This window comes from Austrofundulus limnaeus, unplaced genomic scaffold (assembly GCF_001266775.1).
Source record: "Austrofundulus limnaeus strain Quisiro unplaced genomic scaffold, Austrofundulus_limnaeus-1.0 Scaffold0, whole genome shotgun sequence".
In the NCBI taxonomy this organism is placed as follows: domain Eukaryota; kingdom Metazoa; phylum Chordata; class Actinopteri; order Cyprinodontiformes; family Rivulidae; genus Austrofundulus; species Austrofundulus limnaeus.
Window position 1 is genome coordinate 8983538 of NW_013952402.1, and position 17558 is coordinate 9001095.

The 17558-nt window shown below is 39.0% G+C and overlaps 2 protein-coding genes across 2 annotated transcripts in view; one reads left to right on the forward strand and one right to left on the reverse strand.

Moving 5' to 3' along the window:
• The window catches only part of LOC106513379 (VPS10 domain-containing receptor SorCS1), a gene marked incomplete in the record, with an annotated part of 60021 nt that extends 48178 nt beyond the window's left edge, over positions 1-11843 (forward strand). The window contains 4 exon segments of the mRNA XM_014002179.1: positions 2735-2834; positions 3005-3113; positions 4620-4774; positions 8270-11843. Of these exon segments, the coding sequence (XP_013857633.1) occupies positions 2735-2834; positions 3005-3113; positions 4620-4774; positions 8270-8328 (423 nt within the window).
• Positions 11543-17558, reverse strand: part of sorcs3b (sortilin related VPS10 domain containing receptor 3b) — a 60588-nt gene continuing 54572 nt past the window's right edge. The window contains exons 25-28 of the mRNA XM_014002167.1: positions 17210-17315; positions 16968-17128; positions 12755-12839; positions 11543-12667 (exon numbers count right to left, since the gene is read on the reverse strand). Of these exons, the coding sequence (XP_013857621.1) occupies positions 12775-12839; positions 16968-17128; positions 17210-17315 (332 nt within the window). The 3' untranslated portion in view covers positions 11543-12667; positions 12755-12774. The remainder of the gene's footprint in view (positions 12668-12754; positions 12840-16967; positions 17129-17209; positions 17316-17558) is intronic.

Sequence of the window (17558 nt, forward strand, 5' to 3'; positions counted from 1 at the left end):
TCCAATCAGAGAGAAGATGGTTTTGTTGCCTTCAGTTGTTAGGAAATTGTACGAAATGTAATTTACACACTGTATGTGTTATATAGTTTTATATGTTTGTGTACGTACTGTATAACATGTACTACTGTCTATTTGTGCTTGTCTTTTCTTGACTTAAAATGAATATTGCACCAACCAAAGGTACACCAACTTTAGTCTAAATTTTTAATTAAACAGTTTTGAAATTGATTAATTAAGGTACATTAAGTGATATTTTAGTACTTAAAAATGATATCAGAGCGCAGAGGCCTGAGTAATAATGCCAGGTAAGGTGAGTTTCCTGTGATGAGAGAAATGTTCTCACTTCACCTTTCAGGAGTTTTAATGGTGTCGCAGATTAGAAGCACATCCCCAGAAAAGGTTTAAAAAGAAATGATTACGTCTCTACCTGAACTGTTCGCAGTTCTTAAATCAAAGGATAAAAGCTCATTAATCCAAAACAAACAAACAAACATGCAGACGTCTCCTTCACTGCGTTGTTTATTTAGGTACAAATCCAGCAAATCCAGTTTTAATGAGCAAAACCTTTTCTTTTGTTTTCCCTTTAAAAACACTCTTTTCTCATCCTTTTTTTAGAGTCTCACTTTTGGATTTACTTTAGTTCGACCTGAACATAATTTTGGGAAGACTTTGAACGTGTTCTGGTGCAGCGATACATCACAATAAGAACAATGTCGGCTCTTGTTTTCTTCAGCGCATTTATTGCATGCAAACATGTTTTTTAGTGCTCCTTGATTTGGAGAATCTGCCATCGACACAATTGTAAGGTTAACGCTGACAAAAATAGATGCAGGCGTGATGCTCATTGTGATCGATGGTCCAGGGCAGCCAGGTTTAAAGTCTGCGCTGTTGTTTTTACACCACGGTGAAATAAAATAGATGCCGCTGGCAGCAAGGGTGGGCAGAAAAGAATCATGGCGTGCCTCGGAAAAGGTCAGCAGTAATGAGGACTGTACATTGTATTTTTTTTTTCTGTAATTGGGCTAAAACATGCACAAACTCCAGTGTGGTCCATTAAGTAATCACACAGAGAAGAAGAGGAATGTGTTTTCGATGGGCTCATTGTTCTCAGCGTGCGGGGACATCTATCTCATCTCACACAGCTCCATATTTTTAGGACCAGCCCAATACGCTTCCCTAACGCAGTATGCAGAAGCTTCTTCTCAATCTTTCTCTCTGCGTGTGGTTTCATAATCAATCAATTATSCAGCACAAAGCTAAATAATTCATTTAGATTTTTTTTTCATTCACAGTTAAAGAATATCCCTTCTCTTCCTGTTTGCAGTTGTGTCACAGAAGAGCCAATCAGTTCTTTTTTATCTCAAACGATTTAGTGTTTTTTTTTTGTCTTTTTATTTCAGCTGTTTAAAGTGCAATACTTCATCCCAACGCTAGAGGGCAATATTGCCCTACACAACAGGACCGAATCTGAAACGATATAAACACAAGTCATAAGGCACTGTGATGCCCTTCAGAAGTTTTAGCCTCGCAYGAACAATTAAATAAAATCAACAACATGATCATTACTAGTCAGGGTGCCACATGGTTGTTAGTATTTTCTCCTGGCAAAATAGGATTATTGGAAATCTATCTTGTATTGTGATATTTAAAGGCATCAAAGAGGTAAACAAAATAATAGAAAGAGCCTTTTTTTTCCAAAGCACAGCACAGACAAGCTCATTTCTTCTCTACAAGCAAACATGATTTCGCTGGCTCTCAGTCAGACTTGAACTAAGCTAATAGGTATTTAATTACATTGATGCATCATATAATTGGCACCGTCGAGAAGGGAGACAAACTGGGGCAGGCTGCTGGGATTGGGAATTAAAGCGATGTATTTATCTAAAGCCTGTCTGATTACCTGGCAGAACCTCACAGACAATAGGGTAATAAATCTTCAGTTCACTGTTCTCATCTCCAGTGAATGGCTTTCAGTGCGGAGGCATTAAGTGAGCGAGTGCCCACACACGCAACGCGGGCGCGTGCATGCGCRGCGAGTGTGTATGCGTGGAGCGGCTTATTAAAATGTGTAATAGATTTACTGACCCTGATATGCCACTAGAACAAAAAGTAATTATTCATGCTGTGTAGAGCAGTCTAATTTTAACCAGTGGAAAGATTTTCAGAAGAGTGAGATGGAATTAGTGAGGCATGGCTAAGGACTCAAATGTGCATCGGGAAGGCATTTTGGTCCCTTGTTAAAATGACTGTTTCATCAAGGTGTGAAAAAGCTAAGGAACTTTGAGCACTTAAGGGAGAAACAATTAAAACAGCAATTTTGTGATATTAGAACATACTTTGATTTTCTGTAACACTGCCTCGTTGAACTTTTGAACAGGGTGATTCTCCTCAGAATACTTACACGGACTGAATACTGGAGAATAAACCCCCCGCGTGGCAGAAGTAGCAAAAAAAAAGTTTAACATTATTTTAAATGTCACTGCTGCACTACAAGCATGCTGCCCTTTTACTTGAATGCAGTTTTTTTATCGTCTTTGAAGCCTGTTGGATTTCAGAGCAGCAGGTTTGGTTTTTGCGTGTTGTCATATAAAAATTTGCCCCCTCTTTAGAAGGAAACAAAAATTCGGATTCATAATTCAGGCTGTTGGCTGGAGTGAATGTGGCTGAAATATTGATGACTGTGGAATATTGGTGTACGGCTGCAGCTGACGGTGTCCCTCTCTCCTGCTYGCAGCTTTCCCAGGTGCTGCTAAGTGCTCTGAACCAAGACCTGGTTCAGTTTGCACTCAGGCCGGGGGTGCAGGTGAACGTGTTCGCCACACGATTGTCTCCAGGTGAGTCTGCAGCTGGAAGCAAASGACTGCCTGATCTTTAATTAAGCAGAATGACTTATTGCATTATTTGTTTTTATGTTACCCACTGGTTGCTCCTACTTATATAAAACACATTGTTCATTTTGGTTTCCATATGAGCTCATTTTCTCCTTTTTCCCCCTCCTGTAAAGCTCCTCTTGTGGACAGCAGTGACAGTGGTTACAGCAGCACTGCGGTCATCATGCTCGTGTCAGTGGCACTGATGGGCTTGGTCATCTTTGTAATATATAAATTTAAAAGGTAAAGTGAAAACGGTAAAAGAAATTATAATCGGACCACTTTTGCTTGCATTATCTACAACAGTTTCCCAAAGTTGGGGTCGGAACCCAAAGTGGGGTCCCGAAACATCAAGTTGGGGTCCTGAAAAGATTTTCGGAATTAATTACATTTTTGTCTTAATTGTTACAAAGGAGTGAGGTTAGTGTATTTAAAATGGATAAATGTAGTATAAAAATATTGTTGCTATGCCCATGTTTAGTTGACTTGATACAAATGTTTATCATCCAAAAAGTAGTTGGGGGCACAGGTCTCTGCTACTGTTATTTTGTGGGTCAAAAGCTGAAAAGTTTTGGAACCAGTGCACTTTGGTTCCCAAAGTTGGGCTTGGGACCCAATTATGGGTCATGAAGCACCTTGGATGATCCCCAGAAATCAATTAAAGGGTAATGTAATGTAATATTTTCCCTATAACTATTGCAAAAACACACAAAAAAGTATAAATATTTGTATTTGTGTACAAGCTGTTTAGGTTGTCAAAAAGCCTGTGTTTTTAGGGTTATTAAAAAAGTTCGTGTAATATTTGGGGTCACAAGTTTTTGCCATGGATATTTTTTGGGTCATGAGAAAAAAAGTTTGGGAACCACTGATCTACAAGGACTTTTTATTTTTTTACCACTGAAGTCCGTAAAACTTCCCACAATTCAGTCTCCATATATCACAGGGTTGTGGACACCCGCAACACAATAATAGCCGGAGGAATAAAACAATTCCCCTCTGTCTCAATCTGCAGAATATTACAGGGAATGACAGCCTAATCAATTCTCCCTGAGCGCCGAATGGGTGTCAGAGTCCTGCAGTTATCAATATTCATCTATCTGTCAACGTGAGGCTTGACCTTTCAGAAATGCTAAACACAGCCGTTGAAGGTGAGGCATGCGCAGCAGAATGGCAGGAAAGGTTGAGGAGATAAGTCCTGAGACAACATACATTATACAGTGAGGGGCATACAGTAAATAGTAGCTTCAGCTGCAGGTAATCCCGTGCCAATCACGGGAGAACGTTTGATTTCCTCCGCTCATTATAAAGTAAAACGTTACTTAACTTCGACTTTCAGGACCGTAATTGCGACATTAATAAATCAAGTTCGGGCTTCTTAAGCTCCTCCAAATGCCACAGCGGCAGCTGCGGCGCAAAGTCGCGAGGGAGAAACGTGGAATTAGAAATGCAAGAAGTTAGTTTTAAGCAGAATTGGGAATGCGTCTGAGGGGATGAAAAATTGATTGAAAACCGAGGTGAACAATATGAAAGTGAGAGCGCATCGCCTGGCGGAATGCAAAATACCCCAGTCCCCCCCCACACACAACTATCAAACAACCCTCTGCCATCTTTAACTGTTAAAAATAGTGTGTGACACATTATGCCTGGTGAAAGCATTTGCAAATCAGACCTGATGGCAGATTTCCATTAATGTGCCTTTTTTTCCTCTTTTTTTTTTCCCTTTAAACCTCCACTCTGCATGACCTGCAGGAAGATCCCAGGCATGAACACTTACACGGCGGAGCAGCCGGATAAAGAACAAGAGGTCATCCCCACAGTGACCTCCATAGCCGTCCCAAACCCTGAGGGGGACAGCCTGACCTCCCTGGACCATGTGGATACACAGMTGAACTCAAAAAACAGAGGTACCGATGTGTTGGTTTTCAGTTTGATGCTGCAAGGTCTGTTTCCCAGCTCACRTTGGAGAGTAAAAGCCTGCTCTTCATTTAGCGTAAAATTTGTTCGCTTTTCCGACAGCTGCTGCACGAGTACCTGCGTTTAAAATCGAATCATCACTAACTTCAGACAATAAATAGAATTTTTAATTTAGAGTACAGAAAAGAAGTTTGTCATGTAAAATTAAAGCATTTTCTACGCAAAAAGTTTTAATGTATTCAGAGAAGTCACAAATACACTGTATGTCCACTCTACACTTCGATCATGTGGTTCCAAATTTAAATTACAAGCGTGACAAATACAGAGATGCTTTTTAATGCAGGACTGACAGTATTAATTTTTTTCAGAATGACTTGCAGGAAATCCAGACTAAAGTTAAAACTATAGACCAGGGGTCCCCAAACTTTTTCCTGTAAGGGCCACATGACTTTTCCCTTCTCTGGTGGGGGGCCGGAGTCAGTTTGTAACAGAAAAAGTATGACTTTTGCAGGAGTGCCTAAATGTAAAAATTTATTGTTTTCCAGAAAGCACAATCAAATAACCCTCGCTGGGTTCTTCACAGTATGTATTCTGCTGAGCTAACAGTCCACTTTTTAGCTTTGAGAGTTTGTTTGCTATCATTTGGCCTTGCAAGCTATCATACTTGTCTTTGTGATGTGATTCATAGAGTCGCCACAGATTGTATTCTTTGAATATGCCACCGCCTCTTTACAGATGAACAAAAAATAATCGTTTGTCCACTGCAGCTTAAATGCCYTGCATTCTGAATCAATTTTTCTCTTACCTAATCTTTTCRCCATTATTCBRTTCTCTYTTTGAGAGGGGCGGGTTTAGGATKTTTTTCTGGGSGTTGCCAGATAGGGGCACAGACCGCAGAAGGGTGGAACAGAATGTCACGTTATATGTGTGTATGAATGAAATACTTACTAACTAATAATAGTTAATAATGAAAATAGTTCATGACTAAGGAACATTTTATTGCAAAAGTCCAACTTTATAATCAAACATAAATACACATATATGAAAAAAAACTAAATGCACTCTGGTATTGTTCTGGGGGCCGGACCAAATGGAGAGGCGGGCCGAACTCGGCCCGCGGGCCGTAGTTTGGAGACCACTGCTATAGACTGTGAAGATGATTCATGTAACATCTTTTCTATTAAGGCATTTATTTTTATTTATTTATTTAGAAGCTAAGCAGGGCTGGGCCTGGTCAGTACTTGGATGGGAGGCACGTGGGAACACTAGGTGCTGTAAAAGTGATGCAGGAGTTGCACCCACATTGGAAAAACTAGCAAGAGAAAGCCTTTGACCGTATTAGGTCAAAGGTTGCCTTCTGAAAGATGAACCTAAATGTTTAGGTGGTTGTTTTGTATGTTTGACTAAATTTTAGATTTTCTTTTCCATAAAAAGTAAAGAAAAACCACTCAATGCCTAAAAGCCTTTGTTGGCTGGCATGGTTTAGGTTGAAGTTAGCRGTCATTACTTTACGTCTGTACAAACTTTGCTATTTGATATTAGAGCTCTGTAACAGAGMTTCAGAGAACTGGATTATCAATAAGTAGTTCAAATATTTTAAAGAGACATTCTGTGGGAATGAACAGTTATAATCTCACCTGTTATATATTGCTCTTTGAATGGCGTCATTATGGAGAAATAGTTTATTTCTGACCATATTGATGAGGTAACAGCTAGTCTGAATGGGACCAAGATCAATATGGATTTTGCAACATCTCATGTGAACATTTTTACTAATTTTTACACTTCTATCAGTGACTTATTAGTTCTCAGAATGTGTTGGGAAAAACTCCAAACTACTGCCACACTAAATTGACAGAGTTTCAGCCTTTTCTTGTCCTTTCAATTGGCTGTGGGGACCGTCTTGGACTGGGTTGACTCTAAAAGGTAATCKGCTGATTCAACCCCACTACTTWWTGAAAGCTTCATTAAAATCTGTTTCATGTTTCATGAGATATTTTGTTTACAGATAAAGTTGACTCTAGTAGTTATTGAAGTTTTAAAATGGGTTTTGCTTGAAATGTCTGGACTCAGAGTGTGTGTTTGGAATAAATSTAAGCTACTGGCACAGGTTAGGCTGAAGTTAGCTCAGTTTAAGGATAGTCTAAGGCAGCTATCCTTAAGCTGAGCTAAAACCAAATTTTAGCTCAGTTTAAAGATAATGGGCTTAAATCTGAACTGTTCAGGTTAAAAAGAGGTTCGAGGCAGTGTTGCTCCTTTAGCCCCCAGTTATTTGCTCTTCATCAAATGGATTATTGAAAACCAAAATGTTAAACATATTTTAATGGGAGGAATAAGTTTAACTAACTCATTATATGCTGATGATATGTTGCTCTATTGACCTAATCCAGAACAATCTTTAGAACAATTAATTATTTTACTGAAGAAATCAGGCTCTTTTTGGGACATACCGGTAAGTTAAACAGCTCCAAAACTCAAGGATTAAGTTTTTACATCACAAATGAAAAAAAAAACTAGTCTTAGCTTGATATCTGTAAAATAATCGAGTAATTGATATGACTATATTATTGCCCCTTTATCTCAGTGGCAGTTGAAAATATCCATCAAATACAAAACCAACTTATAAAAAGTTTATAAAAAGGTTTTTRTAGGAACTACTATAAAACCTTATGACTGGAATTATTGTAAGATTTTGTTCGTAGCCCTGCTCAGACTCCCTGTTTGCTGAGGTTGCTCCAACCTGACATAATTTAAAAAGCTGTCTACAACAGGTAAGATACTGATGGTTCATAACACTTCAGAACCCCAAAATCAAACAATTTAAACCGTTGCTTTAAGCTATAAGGGACCAAAGATGTGGCCACATATTTAGCATGAATGCTAAATTAGTCTTTAAATTATTTCAACTGAAATCTCACTCCAGCAGCATTTCAGTCAAAACTCTTTGAATAGTTTGCCTGTATTTATTTCTAAGTAACCTTTCAGCACAAAAGAAGTTGTCACAACAGTGAAGAATCGTGGCCACAAGTTTAAACTCACTGACAGCAAAGAGAGATTCACTTAATGCTAAGTGCTGATGCTATCTTTCCYCCTCCTGTGTTGTCATACAAGTTGCCAAGACGCGGCTTTTATTATGCGCTGTATATTTATGCGTTTGCCATCCCAAGTTTGTCGTGGGGAGGTATTAGTATACACAGGTAAAGTGAAGCACAATCAAGTGCCAGCTAAAGTGATGAGAACGTCCAGGTGAGTTATTTGATCCAATAAAATAATTAGTGCATCAGGAAGGCGGCGAAGCGGTGAAAGCATTTTCATCAAGAAATATCTACGAGGTTCCAGTTGATTTACCTCCTCCCATACCTACAGTAAACAATCGACCCATCCAAGATAAATGTGTTTGCCTGCAAAAATACACTCTTATGCAAATGCCGAAATAAAATTTCTCCCCTGACTCTTCCTTTTCTCTCCCCTCCCTCCCTCGCCAGGCTACCTGCCATCTCACACAGACATCAACCTCTCTGATGAAGCGCCCCATGTGTTTTAATGTTGGAAGTCTATGACCGACTCGAAAGCAATACATCTTCTTTGGCAGTTACTTCCAGCGAGCTAGGAAACTGCGGTCACAATGAATGGTCTCGAGTCTTTTGCTACCCATGCATGGATGGACCAGTTCACACTGTGCTGCCTAAATCCCTCTGAGGAGACTGTACAGATTTATATTTGCCTCTTGAAAAGGAACACTTTTTGACTGAAATACTTGTATTTTTGCAAGGACATTGATCTTTTTATGTAAATAATGTACATCCATAATGGAAGAAGTGAACGTTATGTGTCTCAGCTGGTTACAGCTGCAAATGCTCAAATATGAGAAAAGTCCAAACAGCCGTGCGACAGGGATGTGTAATAATGTTTCAAATCATTCTCTTATTTCTACTTTATTTATTTATTTTCTTATTTGAACTTGTGTTGGTGAAGTTTACTTTTTGTGTGTGCGTGGAACAGGCTTATCTGAGTAAAGACAGTGAAGGAGCCGGATTCATTAAGCTCTTTGTAATCAGTAAATCTTATCGCCAGATTCTCAGCCAATGAAAGCTCRCAATGTTCAGGAGATGATGGAGGGCTCCCAGTCCCAGATCTGTGTATTCCATCAAGCCTGTCTCTCCACAGCTCGCAATGTTATATATGCCATAACAGAAAAAGAAAATAAAAAAGAACAGGAGATTATAGCAGATAGGTATACACAGAAGATGCTAATCTGAGCAGTCCCTCTTGTTTAGGAGACACAAATAAGTCATTTTTGTCACACTGAACCATCACAAATCTACCACTGGCTGATCTAAAACATTCAGATGCTGCAGATTTATTATTACAGCAGTGATGCTTTCTTTTCATGTGGTCACTTTGACTGGAAATGTGGGCTTTATATGAAATTATAGGTGTTTTTCGTGTAAGTTCTGGTTTCTACAATGATATGGAAATGCTTTTGAATAATCCTGTTCAGACAAGTAAAGCTGCATTTACTGTAATGCAGCTAAATGATAATAATAATTATTATAAAAAAGTTCTAAATATGTTTTTTTCTAATTAGTCGTCAGATCAAAGTTTGTTTGCTTTTACCACCACAAAGTTTAAGGAACTCCTTGGCACACACAGAAAATCTTTGAACTGAGATTACTGTGAAGGTTGCGCTATCGTTTTGTTTTTATTATTGGTTGTTTTCCAAGCCTTTATTTATTTTTTATTTTCCCTCCAACTGTTTATCCCCCCCAAACATGATAGCAGAAGTTTATTTTTTTTGTTTGTTTTGCCCTTTTTTTTTTCTTCCCAAGTTTCAACTGATGCAGGAGCTTGCAGTCAGTTCCAGGTTTGCCCCCAAGGACTCGGCGGACAAAAAGGCTGCAGATTTGTTCATCTCCTTCGCTGCGAGGGACACGGAGATAGAGAAGACGTATCTCCTGTCAACGCGGCTCAGCCTACGCACACAGCTTTGGTCAGCCGCTGTCTCTTTGGGATATGTACTGAAGTTCTTCTTCATCAAACTTTTCTTTTTAAGTGTTKTCAGCATCATACGTCAGGAAGACAAATTGACTAGAGGCCTCTCCATACCTCTTCCTTGCAATCCTCTGATTGAGCCAGACGCATAAATAAACTCCGACTTGGAAGAACTCGACACAAAATCGTCAGAAGATCTTTTTTCCCCCCTCTCTCTTTTACTTTAATGGTTTCTTTAAGTTCCACTTATTAACCTGTGAATACTGTTGTGAACATATTTGCATGATGTTTTTTTTGTTTCCTCTAAAATGTGTCTTAACTAGAAAACAAAACAAAAAAAGATTAGAATTGTGAATTACAGTATTTTCTGTTTCTTCAGAGGCTATAACACCTCATCCGTTCCAAGTGAGGTGATTATTCAGTGGGTTGTTACAGTGTTCTTCATTTGACCTTGCAGAAGTGTCCATGATTGCAGAATAAAACAGAAAAACAACAGCAATGCAATGTGGCTGCTTGTTCAGTTCACTCCTAGTAGCACAAACTGATAATTTTTGCTACTTAAGTCAGACTATTGACTATTAGTCAATTTTCATCTTCACGACTTCACCTTTGACTGTCTCAAATGGGTAATTTTGACTCATAAGACACCCTTACTTTGTCAGATTTGTGTTTTATTTATGTTTTTGTGTGCTCTGCCTTATTTCTAAGTGTTGCTTCGCATGCCCAAAGTTTCACTGCAGCCATTTGCTTGTTATAAAGGGGCCGAGTGGGAGGACAATGAAAAGCTCCGAGTATCCTGGAGTGATTCTAATTGGCTAGTTCCTTGGCTCTCCCACTGTGCAACAAATTAATTATCCCCTCTCCAGGAAATCAACACACACACACACACACACATCTACACACACACACTCAACAAAGAAGATTTTCCTTGTCTGGATTGCACCTTGAATGAAAAATGTCCCACAACAATAACCCACAGCAATATTGTGTTAGCCACAGTGTGAAATTGATGAGCATGTTTCCTTTCATCGAGTGCTACATTACAGTGTCTGGCTGCAGCGAATCATCCATTAGTGATTGTCACCGTTCAATTTGATTGTGCGACGCCGAACATCCCAGGGCGGTTAGAGAGAGGCCTTGGTGTTAATTCAGACAGAGAGCAGAGGCGAGAATAAGACTCTCGGGGCGCTGATGGCTGTTTGAGTGATGGAGATTGGTACGTGATATAGAGTTGTTGAAGTGGCAAATAAAATGCAGAGCAGAGGACGGGGGCCAGTTCGCCGCTGCTTTGAAGTGTGAAGTTCTTTTTGTCCTCCCGATTTGTCACCGAGAGTTTCATCGACATCTGAAAACAGAGACCCGGAGTTTTTTCCCTTCACCAGATCGTCTGTTTCCTATCGCCGTCCCAGGCCTCGATAATTGTTCCCATTAAACATAAAGCGTTGGTAACAGGCAACCTGAGCGATAGAGGTAAAAGGTAGCTCAGTCTAAATGTCAGATGGGAATCTTCACATGGCTGTTATCACACCTCYGCCCATTAAAGCTGACTTTAGTGCCTCGGTGAGATCATTTAGAGAGGTGTGTCGAGGCTGACACGCTGACTCTTACAAGCCACCTGTGCTTCAGATAAGACTGGGGAAGAGTAGGAAGAACACRTCTTCTTGGACTCATTTTTTTTCTAGGTTTATATCATGACAACACAAAMGTACAAGAAAACACATTTTGAAAGTGGGGGCATGCACAGTAGAAAAATTATTTTAAAAAAATCATAGAAAAATACATTTATTTGGAACAATTTCAGAATGGTAACTTGCTCACAGTAAGAAATATGGTTTAAAACAAGATCATTGACAAAGAGGGTACAATACTGTAGATCAGATCATGCATAACTTTTGAGCGACTGCACAACTAGACCATTGGACAATGTGTTTAATTATTTGTTTWATGTGTCAAGTAAACTTTAAAATCACCATAAATATATATATATGTGTGTACAGTTCTCACATACCCCAATATAGTCTTTGATCACAGATAATTAGGGCATGCTATTGTAAAAAAAAAAAAAAAGTAAACAAAGTTATACAGCTTGTTGTGGGACTGAATGTGATGGAAACACAAGACTTTCCTGCTCGGTGACTTTTTACAACAAAGTTGAATATTCCTTTTTGTATGTACAACTTATCAACATTCATTAAGCCAGACCTTCATCRTTTGAGAAACAGTCATTAAAGTTATCTTACAGACCAAAACCCCAACATGTTTCTCTTCTTTAGGCATCCAAAACAGTCAGATTTGCACATTTTTACACATTTGAATTATGTCTATAAACCAAACACATTTTATTGAAAATAAAAAACCAGAATATAAGCTCCAGGATACCAAAATTTAGACATTTTTCACATTAGGTATTAATCACATCTCTATGTCATGGAGGCTTTTTGAGTACACTCAGGGTGTACTAAAAAGAAACATAAGCAAAAAAAGAATTACACAGAAACAATTTTACAGTCTGATTCAATTTGTGTGATAAAGGAAACACTAGAAGTCAAAACAAAGTATTTTTTTCAAGGCCTGTCCACTATTAGGACCAGATATCTATATTCAGACTTATATTACTAAATAAGATATATCCTACACATTCCTCTTGTATAAATCCGTACATTCATAGAATTTTACTCAACCATTAGACATGTTTTATTTTGCTGTCTACTATCTGTRTAGAAAAGAAGTAAAATGTTTTCAAAATTGGATTGTGTCAGTGTTCAAAACTTATCATCTATGGCAGCAGTCCTTTAAAACAGCAGGTCCTCGTCAGTGAAGTTCACACACACAGATACTGGAAACCACTTAGCTGATCCATGTGAATTAAAAAGGACTTGGAACAATGGTGGCTATCAGCATGACATAAAAATTTAGAAAACAACTCCAACAAAGCGAACTATTTCAGCACGACTGAAACGCCACGAATCTGTACTTACTCAGCAACAGCGCTCGTGTCTCAGACATTAGTACAGTTTGGGAATTCCCTTGTGACAATTCTCTCCATATTTCTTCCAAATCCTCCTGAAAACATAAAAATAAAATAATAAAATTTAGAAATTTTACAACTTTTCTTTTTAGCTGCTTTGACATCAAATGCATGCAAACTTCCATCAGAAATACATTTAGTGGCAAAAACTACTGCTTCAGATTTCACAAGTTGTTTCCAACCATTTACCTTGAAGACATTATCATTTATTTAAGCACTTTTGATTCGTTTTAAGTGCATCACCCTTATATTTTGGTTGAATAGTTTTTCTGAGTGGGGTTAAAGARATGTTAAATGCAAGATGGATGTTTTGGAAAGAAGAAACTGTGTTTAAGATCTTTAATTTAGAGCTTTTGCATCTCAGCAACTCAGATTTAGCCATTATGAAGCATATTTAACTCATAACGGTTTGATCAATTCATCAGCGTTAAAATCTAGCTGTTGGTACAGATTTGTAAAAGAAACAATGATTTATGGCTTTTAAATTGCTTTGACAAGCAGCGGGTTTTAAAAGTAAACTGTGTTGGCGGCACAATTAGGATTTCTGCTGCACATGAAGGAAAAGTGAAGGTAAAAGTGACAATTGTAAAAAAAAAAGTCACATTCTAAATTAGAAAAGCATTTTTTTAAACTGCAGAAACCAAAAATCACACAGGATTTGAATAGCTGTATCTCCTTGAAGMAATCCACAAAAACATCTTTCACCTTTACTTTTGCTCACAGTCGTAAGAAAACTAACTCTTTCTTTTTTTGATGACTACACAAGGTGGYTTCTAAATTACACAAACACATTATTGAATTCACATTAACAGAGACATCAATTTAACTGATGTGCCTCGCCCAGAACAAACACAATTTCTCCTGTTCTGCATGTTATTTTCTTGCTTATTTTATGATAAACCCAGTCCATTCTCAGTCATTACAGCCCAGTACATATAATTATAAATATATTAGATTGTTGTTGATTACACAAGCTAATTGCAGTTGGAGCTGCAATAATTCATTTTTGTTGCAGCTTGCAGTTACAGGGCAGTGCCATTATTCATTTGGAGTTATGTTCCAGGCCACATGATGAATGTGGGGCTAATGTTCGCACTGCTTCAGCTCGGCGTTCAGCTTCTGGGTTAGAAAACCTTTTTCAGCTGCTATGCTGCACTGAGCCGGTAGCTTCCAAAGTTGCAAAGAGCAGTGGACATTCGCTCAGGTAACTGCAAACAGGGCAGCTGAAACATTTTCCTGTCTAAGTCAGTTGGGAGGATTTTTTAAGAGCATTTACAAACATGAAACTAATGTTTCATTGCAGCTACACCTCCCAAAACATAGAGGACTGATGATGAAACGAAGAAGATAAAATATCGGTCTTGGTGGATTGATTAAAACTGTTTTTTAAAGAAATTCAAAGGAATAGATCTGATTAATTTGATCCCATAGCACCTGTTCCTCACAACTTTATTTGTGCATGTTTAGTTTTTCATCGATGCAAAGGGTAACTTGAACTATTTTTTCACATTTGATTGACTGTCAGAACTGCTTGGAAAACCTTTCGCCCTTTTCAGGAGTTTCTTTCAGTCACTCGAATCGTCTCTACTACTAAAATATCCATAAACACGTTCTCACTCCACTCATCAACATATTGACGCTTGGTCAGGTGCCATCTGCATCCAGTTTTGACACGTCGGGCACCCCCCTCGCATCAGTCTTTGCCGCACACGGCTTTTCCATGTTGTGCCATTTAGGGGTCTTTGGGTTGGGGGTCTGTGGTTAATAATAATTTTAGGTACTGAGGTTGGGGATAGGCTGTATGGCTAATAGAAGTTAAATTTAGGGTCTGGGACAGTCATGCTATTCAAACCAAATGCATTTTGAGCTGCAGGAGAGGTCGGTTTACTTGCAAAGTCTATGGTGGATGCGCCTCTAGGGATCTCGCAACCCATCTAGAGCATTTAGCGTGGCACGTAATGAAGCGGTAGGTGCGGTTTGAGCGTTTTCCGTGCATTCGGCATGTCCAAAGCAGCCGACGCTCGAGCTAAAAAATTTGAACTTTTGCTGCTCGACGCGTCGTGTCAACCAATCAGAAAGACTCATTTTTCCACGTGACGGTTTCCTGAATGTTGCCCACTAACCAGAAACAGACGGACAGGAGCTCTTTATCTGAAATCGACCGTCTGTAGTTGGTGTTCTGGCTGGAGATATCAGCACCGATGCGGGTCAGCGGCTCGTTAAACTGGGCTCGGGACAAAAATGTTGTCAGCTCGCAGCTCCTGGAGTGGCAAAACTCACCAAACAGACCGCCTCTAAATCATCTGGTTAATTAATTATTTGGTGTGCAAAACCTTTGCTCGGTCTTCATTAATAAAGCAAAGCCATTTTCTTTATTTTATCTTTATTTCATCCACTATTAAAGACGGACCAGAAAAAAAAAACAAGACGCTCCTCCCTGTTCAGACGCACGTCTAGTCTGTGTCCCRGTCTGATGCTACATTTACACCAAAGTTTTGGACAGTTAGTTGTCGCGCATTTCCTACTCTTTTCAAAAATATGACAATGCGCTCCTCCTCCTTCGTCTCATCTCATCAAGAACTGAAGCGAGGGGGGTGCCTGACGTGTCCAAAACTGGACGCAGACTGCTACCCGACCAAGCATCAATATGTTGACGAGTTGGATGTGAGAATGGGTTGCCATAGAAAGTTTCTGAGCTGCCAGTTTTGACATTTGGCATGAGCATAAACCAAATAAGGAGACTTAACTAACATTTCTACTGTGCTTTTTTAAACTTAATCTGTCAAATACTGTTTCAGATTCTCATATTTTCTTCTTTTTCTTCACCTAGCTGCACCACAACAGCTATCAATACCTTTTAGATTCTTCTTTTTGGAGCTTCTGAAGTCATTTGATTTCAGTAAGAACATAAAAAAGTTCAGTTTTCCACAATTTTCCAAATAATTTAAGCAAGGAAGTTAAAAACCTCAATCACATAATGAAATGATCAGTGCAGCAGGCTGGACATTGACCTGCAGGGATGATGGTTTTATTATGCTGTTGAACAGATCTGGCAACATCCGCATCAGCTGTGCAGGATCGTTTGTATTTCAGCCAAAAAACAAGATTTATAAAACTGAAACCCAGCTGATGAGAGCAAATGAAAGCTTTAAACATCAGGCTGTAAATTCATTTAATCTAGTGTCCCCACGCTGCACTGATCTTTGGTAAATAAACACTTTCAAAACCAACCCCTCTAAAAAAAAGTTAATTTGTTTTAGATCAGCAAAGACTTGGGGAGAAAAGGTAGAAAGAGCTGAGGAATGAAGAACAACCGAAGTGCTGAGTGATCAGAAAAAGAGCCCTGCGGCCCACATGTCTGTGTCAGGAGCACTGCAAAGCTACTTTTGTCAAACAGTCCAAAGTGTGCGCGGGGACTGAGTGGTCCCCATCTAAAAGCTATCACAGCGGATGTCACGCGAAGCAATCAAGGAGTGGACTTGTCACGGACGAGATCCGAGTCCTGTGCGGATGCTGCAGCTGGCTCTTGGTGGGCAATTTGCAAAAAACTATGACACACTGCAGYGATAAAGTTGTTCCAGCTCCTCGGACGTGTGCTGCACTTTAATGCGGAGCGTGCACACTGGCCTTCCTTAAAGAGGAGTAAATCTGAAACAATGGGGGCTGCTTCAGGCTACACTCAAATACTGGTGATACGTATTCATATGCAAAGTGATGTATTTTTAGGGCAACGCAGTTTTAATCTGCATCAGTCTCTTTACCCTGACAGTCATCCTTTAAATCCTGCATTAATGGATTAATGGATCAGAGTRGTTCACAGATAATAATAGTCTGTATTTAATTTTGATTTCACATAAAAAAACGACTGAATCACAGCTGCTGTAACTTGTGGGATGGAATTTTTGAAATCCTTAAACAGTGATGTATAGATGTTTCTATTTCCCTTAACATCTAAATCTGTTTAGATAAAAACAAAGATGAATGTTGCATTTTCATCATTATTGCAACAACAATAGATTTAATCGTAGCTCACTGTAAATACATTTTGCTTTCATATTTAAATTGTGGAAAACTAGTTTTCCCTCGAGTAAAAAAAACCTGCATATTCCAGCAATGCTTCAATCCAGTTTGCCACATAACAAATGTAAATAACGAATARTTACCCCTGTTCCTTCCCTCCAGCTCCTTTTCCATCAGTTCTTTCTGAGATGGAAACTCGCTTAGCTTGACCTTGGACATGCCATCATTCTGACCTACTGTGCTTATCACCTCCGGATCCTTCTCATGGGGGTCCTCAGTCTCCACATGAATCCACGGGATTTTTCTAACAGAGCATCAACTGACACAAGTTAGTTTTTGCCTTTTTAAAGGTGATTTAAACCACCACACWGCAAGTTAGACTCACCTTTTGAATTTGTAGATGAAGAAAGCAGCTAAACCGACAATTACCACGCTGAGCAGCATCAGCATGGCCGACCCGCTGTGGATGGAGTTGGCGTCCACGAGTGGCGCTAAAAAGTTAAGACATTTTGATTAAGATACGTGGATTAAATCCTGGTTTTCTTTCTACATCTTATTCAAGTACCGTATTCATTCGTGTATAATACAGTCTCATGTGTAATACGACCCCCGCCCCATTTTTATCTTAAAAAACATAAAAAATTTAATTCTCATACTACCTCTAATTTCATACAGACTTCAGGATTTTTCAGCCTTTGCAGTCTTTACATATCATATTCTCTACATATATATAT